We start from the raw sequence: 20967 nt of genomic DNA, 5'->3' as shown, positions 1-20967 counted from the left end.
CCCCATAACTGAAGAGTATGATGTTTTCTGGATCTGTAAAGGTGGGAAAATATTCTTCTGTCTCATATAATAGGAGAGATACTTTTCTAGGAATATCTTTATAGGCCTTCCTTTACATGGGCTATAATAAACCCCTTTCTGCAACTCATGAATCAGAGTTTTACCAAATGCCAAATCGTTTTGCTGACCTCAGGAGTGGAAATGTCGGTAAGTATGTGGTAGGTGGTAGTGTAATTCAAAGGTATTACCAGCACGGGTGTTCTTGGCATTTACTCATGGCATCACCCATAGCCATTGTAACAGAAGAAATTAAGACTGAGGCAAAAGGAGGTTAGGGCAATAGAAAAAAATGGCAAATGACATTCCTTCAGGTAGGTGAGATACTAGCAGAATTACCACAGCTATTCTTCTTCCTAGATTTTCTCCTTTTTCAAAGTCTGGAAAACATTCAGCAGATATGCCAAATACAACAGATTTGCCATTGGAGAACAGAGGCTTTGGTATTTCAAAACAGAAGATTGTTAGATGCTGCTTTTGAAATGATTTCAAATCAATGTTTTTAAAGGTTGTCATCTCAGTTGTTAAATTTTTTAAATTAAAAAGGAATATTTTGCATGCACATAATAGAAAGCTCATTATGCATGATTAGATGCAAAATGTTCCCCTAGGCTTTTCTCTTCCACTACCCATATATAATTTCAATCTCTTCCTAGCCTACCTGCATCATTTTGGGCAGGCTTTTCTGTTTCCTGTGACCTTCTTCTCTTCCTAGCACCATACTCCTGGTCTCAAAGGGCACTGGCTTTAAAACAAGGGCTGTGGCTCTTTAAGTTGTACTATCACTGGGGCAGTGGCTACTGTGGGTGTCATATAATCATATAGCCTTTTGTTCCATATTAGCTGACATGACGTAAAAAGCTTTGCACTGAGTGAGATAGTAGTAGGTTTGCTTTTCCTCCTGAAGCTGCTCTGTGCAAGGTCACTCAGAATTGGCAGAATGGAAGTAATCAACTATTTTAAGCTTGCAATGTAAATTTATGTTGTGTTTTGAAGGAAGGCAAAGGGGAACCAATTTTTCCCGTAACCTACTGTTTTTCCTCTTCTATGCAGGCCTGCCGAGTCCATCACTATGACCGATGGGGACTATGACTATCTGATCAAACTCCTGGCCCTTGGAGATTCAGGGGTGGGGAAGACGACATTTCTTTATCGATACACAGACAATAAATTCAATCCCAAGTTTATCACCACTGTAGGGATAGACTTCCGGGAAAAACGTGTGGTGAGTCTTGACCCATACTGTTATGTTAACCTTGTTGTTGATCCTTCTCAGATTAAATAGAATTAAGGAGCTATGGTTACTGCATTGCAAGGAGTCTGTCTTTTTTTTGCAGGAAATTCATAACCTGTCACTTTAATTCAATTTAGAATATTTTTAATTTTGTCAACCATAAATCACATTTTTGCTAAGAAAAATGTTGAGTGACACTATCACTTGTCTCCAAAAGTATATAGGACAAATAAATATTTTATGGGTCTATATGAATTCTATGAATTCTCTAGGAATCTTTCAAAACCCGAACTATCCAGGTTGCCAAAGCATTCACTCTTGATCTGAGTTAAGTTTCTCAATAAGAACCAGTGGTGTTCATTTATCCACTCTTAAGAGAGAAGTTAATAAAAGGATGATTGGCAAATAGCTGGAATATGAGCTTTGTAAGTTCTTGCTGCATTTGTATTTATGTGTAGACTCAGCTATCAATCACTAGCTTATTATGAACAGAATGTGAGACCAGTCCATGCTATTTTATAAGATAAGGGAGTTTAAGTGAGAATTACAACTGCTTTCTGCTCCTATGCTAGACACTAATGACAGGAATAAAGATATTGTGACATGTGAGACATGTAGCATAGACACATAAGCTTAGCCAGATTTACTGCCACCCAAGGTATTTGTGATTGCCAACATGGCTGCGGCTTCCAATTGATGTCACAAGTCTACTCTTTTCTTTGAGAACTGGGGTGGGGGGGGGGGAGGAAATAGTGGTTGAGAAGTTAAATTCATGGTTCCTTATAAATCTTGTGCCTGATCTGAAAGTCAATACATTTTAGTGTAGTCTTGGCTTCTAACCTTGCTTCTAACCCCTCCCTTCCTGTGGCTTCCCTGCTCCCAAATGCCTCCACTGATCTAGGTAGAAGTCCTTACAAAGTTTTCCCTTTAAACATTTTTACTAACACATACTTAGGAGAGCTGATTAGGTGTTAAAGTTGTTATGATTTGCTGAAATAAGAAGTCAAAAGGCCATAATTTTGAAAATTTAAACATTAATAAAAAGGGCCTTTGGAAAAATGGCTACTAAAGGAAAACTTGAAATATCTTGTGTAAACGTACTAAGAAATTCTGTGCCTATTTTGTGGGTAGGTCATTTTGAAAGGCCACATCACAGTAAAAGATATTCAGGTATTTGTAAAGCATTTCACTGTTTTAGAAGTGCATTCACATCTGCTATTTACGTTTGCAGGAACTCTGTAAAGTAGGAAGAGATTGTGGGTCTCAATTTGCTGTAAGACAATAAGATTCAAAGAAGTGAAATGAAGAGTTGATACTTGAACCTAGAACTTGGGTCCTCAATCTAATGTTTGCTGCCTCCATGAGGAAGTGACAGAAGGTGTCTAATTTAAGTTTGCAGTATGCCTAAATTGTGTTGAAAATCATACTTGTACTTGACATTTAAAAGTGAGAGTCTATGTGATACTTCTGGAAAAAAACAGAGCAAATATTTATTCTGCACTCTGAACTTTGATTATAGTAATTGAGAAAAAACATACTGCGTGAACCCAGAGAATTTGAATGTTGACAAAATCCAAAGTAATATCAACTGATGAAAATTGTATCTTTTAGGTTTATAATGCACAGGGACCCAATGGATCATCAGGGAAAGCATTTAAGGTGCATCTTCAGCTGTGGGACACTGCAGGACAAGAACGGTAATAGTAAATTACTTTGTTTCTAGCTACAAACAGCTTAGAAAACTTACTTTAAAGTGAATGCCATATGTGATCTTGAAAGTCAGATGATCTACAACTCTTCTCCTGGTTTCAAATTAGACATTTATATCACGAAATGAGAATAAATTGTTTATAGTTAATTGGCCATAGCTAGCATTGTGTATTTGGTATGATTTCAAAAGTCAGATCTTCAAAAATCTCTGAAGATCCTTGTGTTGTCTTTGTACTTTCTAATAGGAAAAAATAATCTTCTTTAGCATTTAATTAAATTAAGGTGGGCAATTGACATTATTATAAGTGCAACCTAAAGAGGGAATTAAGGAAAGGGGGGTAAGACCTTTCTCATTTCTTTCCATTCTTCTGCACAGCTCCTCTGTCCTGTACCACTTGACTGGCTTAGTTTTCTAAAGTTTGGGTCACACCATTGCTCTCTAGCTAGAATATTTTCCTCCCTTCCCACCTTCCCTGATCCTCTCTTTTCACCAGGCCTGTCTCATGTACCACCTCCTTTGTGGGAGCGTTTCTAAACACTCACTTGAAACAAATCTCCTCTTGTTATGAACTCCTATGACACCGATCCTTTTGTCCATTAAGTTAATTAATTATACACCACCTTGTAGTAAGGTAAATCTTTTATTGATTCACCTGTGGCCTTCTTACCCCAACAAAATTGTCCGCATTACTGGGGCAGAGACCATGCTTGGTTTTCTAGCATCTTCTCTGGTACAATGTCCAAGACAAGAGAAGCTCAGTAGACAGGAGTGTTGTTTAGTTAGAGCTGGAGGTACTGTTCCGTTATTTGATGAAAATATCTTTCTTTGGGACCTAAGGTTTCCACGTGGTAAAGACCACAAGCTAATGAAGCTTTTCAATATCAGATTAAATAAAAAATGGCTGTGGATTGTCAGAGAAGATATTTAGAAGGCACATACCTCCAAATCCGGCATCACATGTCTTAGAATGTTTATGCTTGTAAACACTTTCGTGTTTGAAATGCGTCCAAAGTGTTCTCGCTTTCCGTGGGTGTAAACGCCGGGAGAGGTGCTGGGCCCTCTCTGTTAGCTCTTTTGACTGTGAATTCCATTTACACACATTCTTCAACACTGCTAGTTCTTCTGAAGTCATTCCTCACAAGAATCTCTGTTCATATGTCAGTTTTGTTGTCACAAAGATGTATGTTTTATAGACCAATTTAATTCACTTTTGAAGAAGTAATATGAGAAAATGTGGTTCCCATATGTCCTCACACATGATATGTCAGCCTAGCATGATGGTAGGCTTCTCTCCTCTGCCCCCTTAAGACAGCTGCTCTATGAGGGAAGGGAGGAATACCAGGGATAGTCTTAGTAGCACTGGGGTTTTTCATCCCTTGAATGTTGCATTCTGTATATATATAAGGTGTAGCTACGCAACAAGATAAACAGTGTCTCACACCTCAACCCTGTGCCTAAAAACATCTGGCAGTATAATACGTATAAGATAATGCTTATTGATAAAAGTGGTATCCTGGGCACAAGGGAAAATATCATACCCCTTATGTAAACCTCAAGGATACAGGACACAGCCTTAGTTCCCAGTGAGGGAGAGAGTAATAATATGACTCTGGGATCGGTTTCTTTTGTTTGTTTTTTTATGTGGGTCTAGCTTTCCCCACCCTACTGACTCACTGGACAAAATGAGATTGGTGAGTAAAACTGGAAGTCAATTACCTTTCCCCTGGAGTAACCCTGGGAAGAATGGGTGGGGGAGGATATCAAGGGTGCTGGGCAGAATGGTCCAGGATATGAGCCTGTGGCAGAATAACAGTGTCCTGTCCATGTTGCTGTGGATGCAGAAATGCTTGTCCCAATGAAATCTGTACAGCAAACATGTTTTAAAATTAACTTTGTCATGTGCTATGGGCAATTAAAAGGGGATATGGCACAGTCGTGTCCTTAAATGAGACACACATAGACAACTCTTTCTCTCTCTCTTTCTCTCTCTCAAAGAGAACAGAAAGCAGTTGTCTTAGCCACACTATTGTGGCTGAGTAGGAGACAATTTTATGAATACAGCTAGTCACCAAAGAGAAAGAAAACTTTTATAAAAGCTCTATAATCTCTGAGCTTCCAGCAACTGGTAGGAGCAATTCCACAAGAAAAAAAATTGAGTGAAATTTTTGGTATTTCAGAGTTATCATGATTAATGCCTTACTAAAGAAATCAAATTTGGGAATAAAGTCATTAAAATACCTATTCTCCTTGCTTTGGTATTAAAAGGAGTGTTGTCTATTGAAGTCATTGAAATCATTAATAATTTTATATCCTTTACTAGTCTCTTTACTTATTTACTTTTCTCTTAATTTGACAAACATTTCATGAGCAAATACTATGTTCAAGACCGTGAAAATGTAATGGATAACAAGTTAGAAATACAACTTCTTTCCTGTTGGGGCTTACAAGTCTAGGGTAGCATCTGAATAGATAAGGAGCATTTGCAATATAGCCTTAGGGCAGTGTCAGGAAAACAAAGGGTGATAAGCAGGTGCACCAGGAGAAACCCATTAGCTAGTAGCCAGATGTGGGTGTTAGGAAGGCTGCTTGGAAAAGGGATACGTCTTCTGATATATATATATATATATATATATATATATATATATATATATATATGGATATATAGATATACAGATATAGATATATAGATATATAGATACATACACACATATACATATACATACACACACACACACACATACACACACTCATACATAATGTATGAGTGAGGGAGTCTTAACAGGTTAAAGAGGCGGGAGATCGAGGAAGCATTAAGGCAAGGTTACCCACAGGAAGAACAGCGTGTGTGGGAGCCCAGGGGAGAGAGTGAACTTTCTAAGGACTAAAAGAAGATTGGTATGCCTGTGGGTAGTCAGGAGATGAAGCAGGGTAGATGAGCGAGGATCAGTTCATGCAGAGCCTGACAGCTTATGAAAGAGTTCAGTCATTATCTTAAGAGCATTGCATCATTATTTAGATGTTTTCAGCAGAGGATTTATATAACCAGGGGGAAGGAATCAGTGAAGGGGAGGGTCCCAAACAAAACTGGAGGCAGGAAGCCTGTTAAGAAGGCTGTTGAAGTTATTCACGGGAAAGATAATAGGTTCAAAACTAGGGCAGGTGGACAGAAATGAGGTCAGGAGATGCTTAGTGATTGTATACAGTGGGTGAAGGAGAAAGAACAGATGTTGCATCACCGAGGATCATGACGCATTGACAGAAGAAGAAATCAGGAGGAGGGGCCAGTTTGGGTTTAGACATGGGAAGTTAGAGTTGCCTCAGTTTCCTCCAACTGGAAACATACAACAGGTAATTGGGCATGCAGCATGAAGGGCAGGACAAATCTAGACCTATTCATTTAGGGTCCAACACATAGGTGGTAATTGAGCCAGGGAAATGGATGAGATTACTCAGTGAGTGTATGTAGAGCGGGAAGGGGTTGAGAGTGGAACTCCAGGGAAACCAAAAAATCTACAAATAGGCTAACATAGGAGTCCAAAAATTAGGAGGACATTTAGGATAGGAAGTGGTATTCTGTATTTCAAAGTGATGTGCCTTTCTAAAACCCTATTTCCAAATTCAATTCTGTATCAATATAGCCCAAACCTTCTCTGCTCCGTCTGTGTGGTCTCTGGTTTTGCCCATTTTTAACATTGAAGCGTATCTCAGCACACCTTCAATTTCACTGAAGGCTTTGGGGTGGAGGAGGTAGAAGCCGAGGAAAAAAGTCTTTATACTGTACGTGACAGAGTATATTCTTCAAAATCCTCTACTAGAGATGAGCGTTCTTGCTTTCTGTCTCCACCTACTATGTCCCTCTGACCTTGCCTTTCTTCCCCTAATCATCTTTCTCTTTCTCCTTTCTTCAGTGGTTTTTCCCTCTTCTTCCTGAGACATGGATGTGAGACTCCAAATCAACTCTACCCCCAGAATGCTTCTAAAAGAGTTTTCTCACCAACATTGTTTTTTCCCTGCAAAAGAACCTCATCTCTGGCTGCTAACAAGTTGTGGTTTTCTGCATGTAATCATGGGCATTCATTTTTAGGTTACCGAGTGCCAAACTTTCTTCTAGGCGCAGACAAGGGAGATTGAAAAGTTTAAGTTAAAGTCCCCATTTGAGAGTGGCTTCTATTTTACCTGTGGACCATAAGATATCCATGAGCCAACAAGGGGCCCAACAAGTCCAAGGGGCTGTGCAAGTCAGTGTGTGATTGAATGTTACAAACTCAGTGTATATAAGTGTTCTAGACCATAAAGCCAGGATGTGGTCCTAAAAAAATGTCTACAACCAGATGTCTTCCCCTGACCCTTTAGCATTCTTTCTACCCACTTTCTCCTTCTGTAGGAGAATCCATAAGGGATGCCATGGAGATTTCACATTTCAAAGGAAAATAGTGTTGTGTGTATTGTCATCGCAATATGTTTGTGGGCTAACTTCCAGAACTATCCACTGTGTTTTCTTGGCAGATTCCGGAGCCTCACAACTGCATTTTTCAGAGATGCCATGGGTTTCTTATTAATGTTTGACCTCACCAGTCAACAGAGCTTCTTGAATGTCAGAAACTGGATGAGTAAGTGGGATCAACTAGCTTGCATTGGCCACTTTGGGCCCCAGCTTCTTTGCTTCACGACACGAAACCAGATTGGGTTCCACAGATTAACTTTGAGAATTCATGAGTTTAGCATTTCCTGTCTCACCTTCAAAGTGATGGCCTTAATGTGGCTCACCTAAGGTGACTTGGAATTGTATCTTAGAAGAAGCCTATGTAGCTCTATCACCACCTATATTCAAGGTCATTATAATTGCAATTGAAAGGCTATTAATTCCACTTATCCAATGAGTCTTAAAAGACTTCTTACAACTATGTAAGCTACCACATCTAATCTGGAAAGGAGACAGGGAAAAGCAGCCGTGTTTTCTGAGAGGGTTCACTGACACCTAAAAATGTGTGCCCTTGTGCATGGGTTAACTAATGGATTAATTAACCAATGGATGAATTTGGTGAGAAACTGCTCCAGAGCAGACCAGCCATGTGAAGATATGATACAGTGTGTCAATCATCTCACATGGGAATTTTACATTTTTGGAAAAAATGTTCAAATGTAAGGAAGCTTTGAATAGAAAAATAGAAAGTTAGGTATAACATTAAGTTAAAAGTAGCCTAATCAGTTATTAAAGACAGATTGATATATGTCAGCCCAGGAAAATAGCATTTGATTTCCTTTTTTAAAAATTGATATAGCACTAAAGAGAATATTTCATTTGCATTTTTATTACAAACATGAATTTTGATCCTATATATATATATAATATATATATAAATATATATAAGTTGTCCTATGGGACTAGTGATAGTCTTATCATTTCTAGATTTGTCGGGGCCGTCTATGGCCAGAGTGATATTTTTTAAAAAATTGGATCATGTTATTTCCCTGCTCAAAGTTTTTCTGGGACCTCCCAAATCACTTAGAATAAAATCCAGACTCCTTCACTCACCTGCAAGGCCATGGATATCAGGCCTTGGATTCCTGTGTAATTTACTCTCATTCTCCCCCAGCTCATTGGCCTCCAGCCAAAAGTCTCTCTTGCTGACAGGGACAAAAGGCACATTCCTACCTGTGGCTTTTGAACTTTCTGATTTTTTTCTGCCTTGATTTCTCATCTCCTGTTTATGGAGTGTGCTAGCTCTCTCATCACCTTCAAGGTTTTGTTCAAACCTAATTTATCTCTTGGAGGAAGCCTTCCCTGACGACCGTCTACACTAGTACTCCTCCTTACTTTGTATCTCCCCAATGTACATTTTATTTTCTTTTGTCACTTCCACCACCTGACATTATATTATATATTTCTTTACTTGTCATTTTGACTCTCTTCCACTAGAATGGGAGCTCTATAAAAGTGCTTCGTCTGCTCTGTTCCATTGCAGTAGTCCAAAACCTGGAATAGTGTTTGGCACAGAATAGATGCTCGAAAAATATCTATTTATTCTTATTATATATGATTTATAATTAATATATGTAACTGCTTTAAATGCAAATTCAATAATGCACTTGCTACCATGGGGGAAAATACCAACAAATTCTGACTTCGTTAATTGCTTTTCCAGTTGAGTGTTTATCTTAGAATCTGTCTCTGTTTCTGTTTATTATTGTATTTCTTTATCCAAATTTTGGTGGTATTATTATATTCTGAGGAGATAAACAATAAGATTATTAGATTTTTTTCAGAGAATGACTTATTCATCCCTTTTCAAGGCAGATAAAATTCTTCCTTATTTAAAAAAAAATTCCTGAAGGATACTGTTGGGATTTAAGATAATTAATTGGCATGTCTCATAACACTTTAATTTTTAACACCCAAATAATTAGTGTTACAGGGTAAGCCTTCTCTTCTTCCTTGGAAAAGTTTCATACAGCATCTCTTGAGATAGAAATTAAAGTAATCCCTGTAATTTTAAAAACATAGGTTGATAGATTTCTTATTTCCTTCCTTCTTTCTTCCTTGTTCCCTCCCTTCCTCCCCCAACCCTCCAGTCCATCCTTTTTTCCTTCCCTCCTTCTCTCTTCTCTCTTTTGAACAGTGTACCCTAGAGAAAAGAGAAAAACCTGTCTTAAAATTATTTCTCCATGAACTTGAACTTGTGGTGGTTCAGAAACATTCTATTCTTACAGATCATCAGGAGATAGAAATGTAGCAGTCTCTTAAAGGAAAGAGTAAACTTACACATTTAAAAATCCTATTTACCTGAGTGGTTCAGTCAACTGAGTGTCCAACTCTTCATCTGGGCTCAGGCCATAATCTCACTGTTTGTGAGCTCGAGCCCCATGTCAGGTTCTGCACTGTCAGCATGGAGCCTGCTTGGGATTATCTCTCTCCCTCTCTTTCTGTCCCTCCCCACCACCCCCCTCAAAATAAATAAATAAACTTTAAAAAATCCTGTTCTGTTATCTCTACTTTTATTTGAGGAACAAATAGTATGAAGTGGTACGTCCATTTCCCCAGATGTAGAAGAGCACTGATACGTGATCATATAGTTGCTTCATATGAATTATTATTAACGATCACAATCTGTGATTTGTGAGACGTTATCTTCATTCATTTTACCAACGAGGAAGCTGCAGTTGAGAAGCGTTGAGTAACTTGGCTAATATAACCAGTAGGCAGCCAAGCTGGAGGTGAACAATTAGTTTAGGAATTTGAAGTATGAAAAAAAAAAAAGGAATTTGAAGTATGAGCAGTCATTAGACATCACTTGTTTATAACTAACGTGCTGGGTCCATCTGCTTTCTTCCTAAGGCCAACTGCAAGCAAATGCTTATTGTGAAAATCCAGATATAGTATTAATTGGCAACAAGGCGGACCTGCCAGACCAGAGGGAAGTCAATGAAAGGCAAGCCCGGGACCTGGCTGACAAATACGGGTGAGTCATTTACGTGGAGATGTCATCTAATCTTGCACACTGCTGCTTAGTAATGGGGCAGGGATATGAGGCTGATACTAGGAGGACGCCCCTTGAATCAATACTGGCACATGAATGAAAAAGATCTTTCAGGGGAATGTATGGGATCTTTCAAACCAATTACTTAATAGTAATAGCAGCTAACATTTGCTGGGTAATTATTATGTGCTAACAACTGTCCCTAGACTTTAACTCATTTAACCCTTCATAACCATATGTAGGAGATCTGGAGTCATCCCATTTTAGATACCAAGAATTGAGGCATGGAAAGATTAAGTGACCAATGGACGGTCCTGTAGCTGCTAAGTAGCAGAGTTTGAATTCAACTCAGGCAGTCTGAGATCAGAGCTCATGATCTTCAACACTATATTCTACTGCCTTTCAACTAATAGTTGTAAAACTCTAAGAAATAATACCTAGCATGGACATAATGTAATCCTCATCGAAGCTGAGCTTAAATGGCAGATTACAAAAATGTTAAATACCCCCCTGTGATTATGAATTGAGTTCCACCACAGACTTCAAATTTAAAACAGTTTCATCTTATCTGCCAATTTTTTACTGAAGAATTAATTCTCCTTGAGGGCTTTGAAAATATGTCTTCTTGAAACTTTTGATTCCGAATAAATATAGACTTATTTATTTACATGTATATCCTATTCAGTGCCTGCTTAATTTCTAAGTCCTATTTCCAGATAATTGATTAAAAGGGAAATGATATTTTAATGGCAATATTTGCCACTAGTTTAGGTATTTCTACCCTCTTAATTTTTTTTTGAAACAGTGGTAATGCATTAGCTTCAAATTCCTGAGTACCTCCTGTATCCATTTCCTTGTCCATAAAATTGGTGATACCCATAGGAAAAAGCAGCCCACCAGCTTTTACTCACTGAGGAAAAACAAGGATGCTTTCCAACTCAGCCGGCAAAATCTTGATTATTTCACAGTCTCTCAGCCAGCCATGCTTTTGCATGTGTGACTCATTTGTACATCTTGTTGTGTCTTTTCTGATTTCTTCCTCTCAAAAATATTTGTCATCTCTTCCATTCAAGCATACCATATTTTGAAACAAGTGCAGCAACTGGCCAGAATGTGGAGAAAGCCGTGGAAACCCTTCTGGACTTAATAATGAAGCGAATGGAACAGTGTGTAGAGAAGACACAAGTCCCTGACACCGTCAACGGTGGAAACTCGGGAAAGCTAGATGGGGAGAAACCAGCAGAGAAGAAATGTGGCTGCTAGTCCCTGCATAGGAACTGATCATCAAAAACCCCACCCAAATATTACTTCCCAAAACAGCGGCAAACCACAAAATTGTTGTTGAGTAGACCATGCATACTGGCATATCTTGCTTTTCTGCCTGAAAAATCTATTTTAAGATATGAGAATAGTCAACAGTGTTCAAAGGATTGACCACTTGTCTCTGAGGCCCCTCCAGACAAGATCAGAGATTTCCTAATGTGGTCTCACTACGATGGATGCTCAATTTGTGTGTGTGTGTGTGTGTTTATAAAGAAGATGAGTAGATAAGAAAGTATTCAAGATGATTATCTGTGAGTTTTAAATCACAACAAAAATTACCATGTCACATGGGGGAAAGGGATAGGCCAGTAAAGGGAAAATACAGAAAGACAATTTTTTTTTCTTAAAGATTGGATTTACTTCTCATATAGAATTTGATTTGTCCTTTCAGTTTTGCATTGGGGGGACATATTTAGCTAAAAATGCGTACCCAATAAAGAAATCTAAATCGATCGTTAAGAATGACATGGCTATGTACACCCAATAAGCTGTCCTAGGATGGCTTAATTGCTGATAAGTTTATGAGAGTGTGAAAGTCAGACTTCTGCTAAAATATGGGAGATTGTATATTAATGTCCTTTTTATATTCTTAATAAATGGCAAATAGACAAGAACAGGACTGTGAACGACAAAGTACAAAAGAAATGCCCTGGAAGAAAAATGAACGTATGATAACATGGCATTTGGACAAATGAAATTAAATGTGTCTGTCACAGATGTCTGGAAGAGTCATTTAGCCAAATTTCACCCAAGCCAGTTAGAAGTTGACATTATCACTTGGGATTAAGAGAATCTCCAGAGGTTTCCCTTTCAAACAAAATTTTGGAAATCAGTTCATTGTTCAGTCTCACGTTTCATTTTTCTTAGCAAATGGTCATGAGGAGAAATTAAAGGTTGCCAAATTTCTTTATTTCTTTAGAAATGCAGTCAAGAAAAACTATTTAGCCTTACTTGTTTTTTTTAGATAAAATATGTCAGCAATATGAAAACAAAAAGTGACTAATAGTTGTGCGTTTCTTTTTAATTTACAAAAACAACGGAAACTTGGAATCACTGTTCTACCCTCCACACCCACCCCTGGCTTTGAATCAATTGTAAAAACACAGGTGTATCACTTGGTAGAGCAACAACGTCAGAATGGTGGCTGGTTTTATGCTCGCTCTGAATTTTCATGTCATTCATCACATAAAAATTGATGATACCTCATGCCATAAAACAATATATTTAACATTTGTTTTCATTTCACCTCAGGCAAAATAGCCACCTTTGAGGTATATTTGGGGGTAGGGAAAGAGTGGAGCTATATCTTATCTCTAAAAAGTTGGTTAATCATTTTATTTTTTCACATAAAACTGCCTTTTTAAAAAAAAAATCATCACAAACATATTTTCCATTGTCCTATTCTTAGTATTGTGTCTAAACTGGTATTACATTGTTTTTTTTTTATCTTTATGGTAAGCCTAAGGATTAATTAATCATATAAATCATTAATTAATCATATTAAATAAACGATTATTTAAATACTTGTCAGTTTTACCTATAACAAAGGCATCACGCTTCAAGTTTTCTCTTTTTATCATGAGTATATAATTTTGATAGGATGGTTCCTCTTCCTATAAAATTTGCTAATTAAATTTCATTTTGCCATACTCTGTATATTTTTAAATTACAAACATTAGGAACCCTAAATCCAAGTCCCCCATTCTCCCCTTGAGCCTCTCTCTAAGGTCTACATCTGGTGTTGACTCAGTTTTAGGAACACAGATCCAAAGGATTGTCTAAGATGTTCTTGCAAAATTCTCAGTGTTAATCGCTCAGTTCCTCTGACTTCTGCAGCATAAGGCCAGCTTCTAAGATCCATCATGCTTGGGTGTTCCTTCCAATAGTGTTTTTCTCTACGATGCTCTTCGTGACCTCAGTGCCTGAGCCATGGGGATAGGAAGCTATTAGCCAAGCTCAAAGATGTTTTAACTGAGAGTAGAGTGAGAAGAAGCAATATAATCGTTGCTGTGGCAAAATTTGGCAAACTTCCTATGGTCATTTTATCAAGTCTTCTTTGGATTCGAATTGTGATGTCCCCTGCATCTCCGTAATAGGGAATGTTTAGCCTTTATAAACTCCTAAAGGTATTCTATTTTGGATTTGGTTTTTTGTTTTTGTTTTTGTTTGCTGTTTGTTTTTGGTTTCTATTCTTTTTCCAGTTGTATGATTGACTTATTTTTGCCAAGATTCTGTCATTGTCAGTTATTTCACAAGAATTTCTTCGGAGTCTATTTTAAGATCATTATTTGATAGATGTAGCATGAAGCAGAGGGCGATGATGCCCATAATTATAGAACTATGCCTATAAAAATAACAATTATTGGGTAGCATTCTCAAGAGGCAGGAAATCTAAAGAAGACAAGGGAACTAAAATAGCATCCTACTTATAAATAAGTACTTGATCTAAAAAAATATTTTCTCTGACAAGTTTGACATCTGATCCCAAATTCTATGTCACCATTACTGGAAATTCCTTCACTTAATTATTTCAGAATTAATAATTATGCATAATCCGTTTTATAATTTCAAATTGGTTTGAAATTGCTTGTTAGTATACAGACTGCTTTAAAGAATTGCATACCTCCTTTAACCCAAAACAGCATGTATTTTTAGCCCAGATGTATCCTGTTATTGTTATCTCCCAAATGCTTTGGTAAACCCCCATACTGTATTTTGGGGAAATATTTAAAATGTAGATGAAACTTCTTTCTGATATAGAAATCACTTCTGGAGTGCTTACACTAGTTTGATGTTTACATTGCTCTAACACAGTGCCTCGAATACCTCTGTGACCAAATTTGTCTCCAACCACATAGCTCACATTTCCTATGATGTCATAAAAGAAGAGGGCCTCACAGAGACACTAATACAGTGAAAGATATCCTGGTATCTTCAGCAAAGCGTACAGGAATCTGGAGATGATTACCACCATCTCTTTCTCCTAAGCTTCTCACGGAAAGGGCATTGCTTGAGATTCAACTGTGAGTAGGTACAAGGTTACCTTCTAATACACAAAAAGAAAAATCCTTTGAAAACCGTGTCAAAAAATAGCTGAGAAAACATGTTGTCTTGGTATGACGGGTGTCACAAGTCATAAATTGGCAGAGAAAGTGCAAAACGCTAGGAATTGAGCTTGTGGGTCTCTACGTAAGTTTTAGAATTCTTGAAACCGCTCTAGTGATTTGCTATCATTTCCATATTATCAGCTATACACTGCAAAAAAATTCAAAACCAGCATTTTCTAAAGCAAAGTAAACATTTCATCTGTTGTTCTTAACCAGATGGGCCAGTCCAGTCCATGTATCAGCGGATGTCTTTGTTATGCTTCTAGCATAAATTATTCTCTGCCAACCTGCACACATAAAATAAAATGAACTGGGTAAGAGTTTTAATCATATCTTTCTGGTCTCCACTGTAAGAGGGAGAAGGTTGACCATAGGGAATTACATGACTACATTAAGAATAATTTAATAACAGCCAAAATATCCTATAAAGTGTTAATTGAATCCAGTGGAAATCAATAAGTTTGATGAAGCTCATCTACATACTCATCAGCCAGAAAGAGAAGCAATATGTGTAATTGTGAATAGCTAGGTATAGTAGGAACCTGGAACCTATGTCCATGACACAAAATTATTCACTGCTCTGTATCTCTGTTCACTTTTAAAAAGGTTACATATGCTGTCTTCAGTGTCTATTATACTAAAACACTGAAGGAAAATTCTCATCCATGAAGAATTTTGGGGTTATCATCTCAAACTCAAACTGTAAAGAGATAATATTGAAATTTCTGGTTTCCTAAGAGAATGAACTCTTTAAAAGAGACATCTGAGAGCTGGTGTTAGCCAAAGGGATGGAAAAGTTGTCTTTCACCCTGTACCACCAAGCTTTAAAACATTAAAGAAGGCTGGTGCCTGTGAATATTTTAGGGAAAGCTTTATTATCTTTAAAGATGCCAAGATGCTTGAGAAAGTTGTCAGAGAATTCACCAAACAGTATATTTTCTCCTTGATCCTCGACCAATATGATATAAACTTGTTTCCGGGGAGAGCGCTGAGCTCTTAGACATGGAAAGCAGAAATAGAGTATTATCTGAGATGAATGTTGTCTCAATGCTTTATAAACCCATGGCGATATTTGCCTCAAAGTAGAACTGGTAAAATCATTGTTAGAAATCTAAGGAATTTTATAAATTTGTTGCCTTAGAACTCTTAGGTTGAGACCCAAACGTGATGACATTGTTGGGGAAAAGCTGTAAAGGGAGGTTAGAGTTAAATGTTGTCTGAGTAGTGTTCTTAAATATTGCAGAACACACAGAAGGCCATACTTTGAGCTTTTTAGGTAGAAAACAAACGGAGAATTAGTAACAGGTAGAGTTTTTGTAACTAGATCCATGGCAAATATTTAACCATCATTTTTATCTACCAAGTAGTTTATGCCTTTAGAACTAAGCTAATAAAAACATTCAAACGCCAAATGTTTCGTTAGTGGCATCAAAATGTGGGAACTTTGAAACATTTTGTTTGCTCTATCCGAACTTAATTTTCTCATAAGTTGCATTTTGATTAATTTTTCAAGGAATAGAATCAAAAAGATGCTTCTCTGCAGATCTCCTTTTACCAACAGTGTATGGTTGAGATGTTTTCTAGCTTCATATATAGATAGAACAAAAAACAAGCAAAAAACATTAGTAACAAAATAGTGGGGTTATTTAAAAGGGTGTCAGCTTTTGAGGAAAAAAACTTACAAAGAAATCATCTTTGAGTCGATCAAACTTGTTTAATGGCTCCTTTTCTTTCCAACAGGTCACGGAAATCATGGCTAATATCCCTCAACTAACTTAGTCTTTAAGAATCATTAGCAAATTTTGTAGAAGTGGGCATGTCTGTCCTTAACCTAATGGATCCCTTATTTAACCAAAGGCTCTTGTCCTTATATCTGTTGGAACATCAAAATAGTGTCTGTCCCTAGTAAACGTATTCTTATAATTTTCTGTTCTCCAGGTTATTTTTTTAAATCCTCTTTGAGAGGAAACCTAGTAGTGTAGAAAGGAGACTCGTCAGAAAGAACAATTTGGGGCTCATGAGTGTGCCATTAAATATCTTAGTGGCTTCTCCTCATATGGAACTTATAAACCCTGTGTCCCTCATAGAGTTCATGTCAGTATCAAAGGAAACTACATCTAAGAAATTGGTTTGTAAATTATGTTCCCTTTCGTAAACAGGCACTATTTTCATAAGCTAAGAGTAATAAAAATTACAGTAATAATTTAAACCACTTGTGAGAAGAAGTGTCATAGCAGGGACAAAACACCAATTTTAGAAGTGGATATTGGAAGGCATAAAAAGTTAGCAACTTGAAGTCATTGTATTTGATTGGAAATGTTTAATATATCTCAAGTTCTTGAAAAAACTATGAGCTCTATTTCATTTTGTATGTCATCTTGTATTTCTTTCAAGGAGTCCAATTACATTCTAGATAGTATATTACAACTTGGTCAGATCCTCCTTGTACAAATAGGGCTTTTGTGTCCATAGCCTTGCAAAAGGTACTGACTGCATCTGAAATTATCTAAGAGAAATAAGTTATCCTGCTTAATGTATTAAAAATAGATAATGTTCAACGTAACACTGAAGTGCTTCACTGTATTCCGACAGTCTACCTTTAAGTGATATTATTCTCATTGTTAGGCTAAGCACTTTTGATTGTTTTGTCTGTCATCTACACAGATCACTGTTTTGTCTAGTGCTATGAATGTAAATGAAAACCTTAAACACGGTGTTTTTATTTTATGCACCCCTGAGTAGACTGTGGTGCCTGACAAACACTGTTAGATCATAATTTTGTTGTATCAAAGTTCTAGTGGCTTCAGAAATCATAGCATCCAATGATTTTGTGGTGTCTGGGTTTGAATACTATGGTGGAGAATTGTATTCAGTGATTGTTTCTGCACATTTTTTCAAATAAAAATGCATTTTTATCAGTAATCTTGTGTACTCAAAGCAAACTTATTTCTGTGTTGCAGCTGAATGTGTGGTTCATGAAGAACATTAAATCAGTATCAACATGGAACTTGTATCATATTTGAAATGGTATCCATTAAGAACTAGGAAAAAATAAATGATTTGGATTTAGCCAAGTGATTTTTATCCATCTCTCTAAACTTTTTCATTTACGATTTGTTTAAAGACTGGGCTTTGCAAGGGAAATTTTCTAATAATTTTGAATTATACATGTGTGAAATTAGCAGTTAACGTGTTGAAGTATTCCATGGTACGTAAGCACCTCAACGTATTACAACCTTTTTCTTCCCCATAACAAAATGCTGAGGCAGGAGGTAGTAACTTCCTTAGTCCCAGACTGGTGAAAGGACCAATTCAAGACCACAACCAAAGAGCTTCCTTTTAAATGTTCATTTGCAAAGGCTGCCTTATTCCCAGAGTTGCTCTCATTCCATATGTTACTTAGTCAGTCTTTGCCAAGATAATGATGAGTTTTTAATTTAGAGATAAACAACTCTCCCACTGCAAGCAAAATAAATCCTTGGCACTGTTCTTTCAACTTTACTCCCTGGTAGCAGTAATGCTGTTTCACATAGGCAGAATCTTTCGCCCCTGGGTTCGTCTTAAATAATTCATGACAAGTCATTAGGAACTTGCTTTCCCTAAGGCTTTATAGGATTTTAAATAGTTATAGCATGCTCCGTATTGGGGGTGGGGTCGGGGAAGACCATCTTGACCTTCAATGTCTTTAATGCGGAAAGGGAAAATCTTTTAGAACCTGTATGTAAGGTGTTTGGATTATTCAGTGCTCTTTATACCAAGAACAATTACAATTTGACGAAGGCTATATCATAGGGGCACCTGGGTGGCTCAGTTGGTTAGATGTCTGACTCTTGGTTTTCTTTCAGGTCACGATCTCACGGTTCGCGAGTTTGAGCCCCGTGCTGGACTCTTCACTGACAGCGTGGAGCCTGCTTGGGCTTTCTCTTTCTCTCCCTCAAAATAAATAAATAAATTTAAAAAATTAAAAAAGCAGCAGCAAGGTTAATAGCCAACAACTTCAATCTGCTTGATTCTCCAGAGAAATTTGTATCGTGACTCATTCACTGATGAAAAATAATGAAACAGATGATTTGGAGTCATGCTAGTTAGCATATTGGATTGTGAACACGCATCATCTGGCTTCATGGACACTCTTCTCCTCCCCTGACTTCCAAAAGCAGCTCCTCATGAGTTCCTCTAGGCAGAGTGTAAAGTCAGAATAAGACCACTCAACTGAACCTCTCAAGAGCAATTTTCCCTTCACTGCGCCTTCCAGAAAACATGGGTTTTCTCAGCATGTTAGGAAAACACAGACAACCAAGAATTAAGATACAGATTCCTAAAAACTGTTAGTTTACCACTGCTCAGAATTCAAAGAACTAGAAGGATAATTTACTTTTCAAATAAAAGGAATGATTTATACAAAGGAAACATGAAAGACTATATTGCATGGAAAATGATTGAGACAATGTTAGGACTCACTCTTGACCTGCCAGTCCAGCTGCACTGATGTCCCAGCTATTCTGGGACACACCTGGTCTGCCTGTCCTTTGGAGCTAGTGCACCTGGCTTGCCCCTTCCCGGACGCTTCTTCCACCAAATAATACCTTTTTCGGGTCACTTTCCTAGCCTTCTTCCTATCTTTGCTTACTTAAATGTTATCTTTAAAGAGGGAGGCCTTATTTAAAATTACTATCCTATTTAAATTACCGATCCATGGTTACTACATTTATTTATTTTATTTTTAATTTTTTAAAATGTTTATTTTTGAGACAGAGACAGAATGCGAGTGGGTTGGGGCAGAGAGAGAGGGAGACACAGAATCCGAAGCAGGCTCCAGGTTCCGAGTGGTCAACACAGAGCCCCATGCGGGGCTTGAACTCACAAGCTGTAAGATCATGACCTGAGCCAAACTTGGATACCCAACCGACTGAGCCACCCAGGCGCCCCCATGGTTACTACATTTAAATTATCACCCAGTTTAAAAGTGTAACCACAGCCTTTCACCCCTAGTAATTCCTGATCCTTGTGTTCGGCTTTATTTTTATTCACAGTCCATGGGACATCTCTGACTTTATTATCTGTTTGTTTGTTTGTTTTTTTTTGTCACTAGAATATATTTACATTAAGGTACAGATTTTTTCCTTTTTCTTTCTTCTCTGACACATTCACACCCTCCTCTTTCCCCACTGCCATAGCCCTGGCATCTAGAACAGTGCCTGGCAAATAGAAGGCATCAATATATATTTGTTGAAAGAAGAAATGAACGACTCCTACACGAGAACCTGATTGAGTAGGTATAGAATAATGTAGCATTAACTTAAATTTTTTTATTACTTTATTGAAATTAATATTTAAATTGTACAATATATTGGTTCTGGGCATGGAAGATATCCATGAAAACATAACCATTATCTACACACTGGACATTTCTACTACCCCCATATATTTCTCTGTTTTGCTATTCGCACTTTCCCTCTACTCGCTACCCCAGGCAAATACTGATTTGCTCTCTTTCACTATGGGATCACATAGTGTGTCCTCTTTTTTTCCTCTAGATTCTTTCACTAAGTATAATGATTTGAAGTTTATCCACTGTTGTATATATTTATGCTTTGTTTCTTTTTATTGTCAAGTTCTCTTCCAAAGTATGGATGTACTATGTTTTATATCACCTGTTAATGGACATTTGTGTTTAGTTCTTGGCTATCACAACCAAAGGTGCCATGAAAATTCAGATACACATTTCTTGTGGACAGAAGCTGTTGTTTCTCTTGGGTAAAACAAAAACAAAAAACAAAGAATGGAACAGCTAGGTCATATGGCAGGTGTATATTTGACTCTTAAAGAAACAGCCTGGTTTCCAAAGTGCTGGTCCCATTTTTGCATTCTCGCCTTTAGCACATGATTTTGTTTCTCCACATGCTCAATAAGGCCGGTGTTTGTATTTTAGCTGTTTTAGTGGGGGTTTGGTATTTATTTCTTAGAGGTTTTCATTGGCATTCCCCTGATAGGCAACGGATGAGGCATCTTTTCATACGTGTATTTGTAATTTGTCTATCTTGTTTTAAGAAGTGA

At 37.4% G+C, this 20967-nt stretch overlaps 1 protein-coding gene across 2 annotated transcripts in view; it reads left to right on the top strand.

Annotated features, from left to right (window-relative positions):
- Positions 1 to 17844, top strand: part of RAB27B (RAB27B, member RAS oncogene family) — a 56169-nt gene extending 38325 nt beyond the window's left edge. The window contains exons 2-7 of one of the 2 annotated variants that reach the window (XR_007455351.1): positions 1111 to 1282; positions 2903 to 2988; positions 7509 to 7612; positions 10339 to 10462; positions 11554 to 15224; positions 16651 to 17844. Coding sequence is in view for 1 of the 2 variants with exons in the window: in XM_049619979.1 (XP_049475936.1) it covers positions 1130 to 1282; positions 2903 to 2988; positions 7509 to 7612; positions 10339 to 10462; positions 11554 to 11743 (657 nt within the window). In the remaining variant the exon portion in view is untranslated. Of the gene's footprint in view, positions 1 to 1110; positions 1283 to 2902; positions 2989 to 7508; positions 7613 to 10338; positions 10463 to 11553 lie in introns of both variants that reach the window. The other variant, XM_049619979.1, reaches the window with a different exon arrangement.
- Positions 17845 to 20967: the final 3123 nt, after the last annotated feature.

The sequence above is a fragment of the Panthera uncia genome, assembly GCF_023721935.1.
Source record: "Panthera uncia isolate 11264 chromosome D3 unlocalized genomic scaffold, Puncia_PCG_1.0 HiC_scaffold_8, whole genome shotgun sequence".
Taxonomy (NCBI): Eukaryota; Metazoa; Chordata; class Mammalia; order Carnivora; family Felidae; genus Panthera; species Panthera uncia.
The sequence above is the reverse complement of the archived record's forward strand: the minus strand, read 5'-3'. Positions and strand labels throughout refer to the sequence as shown.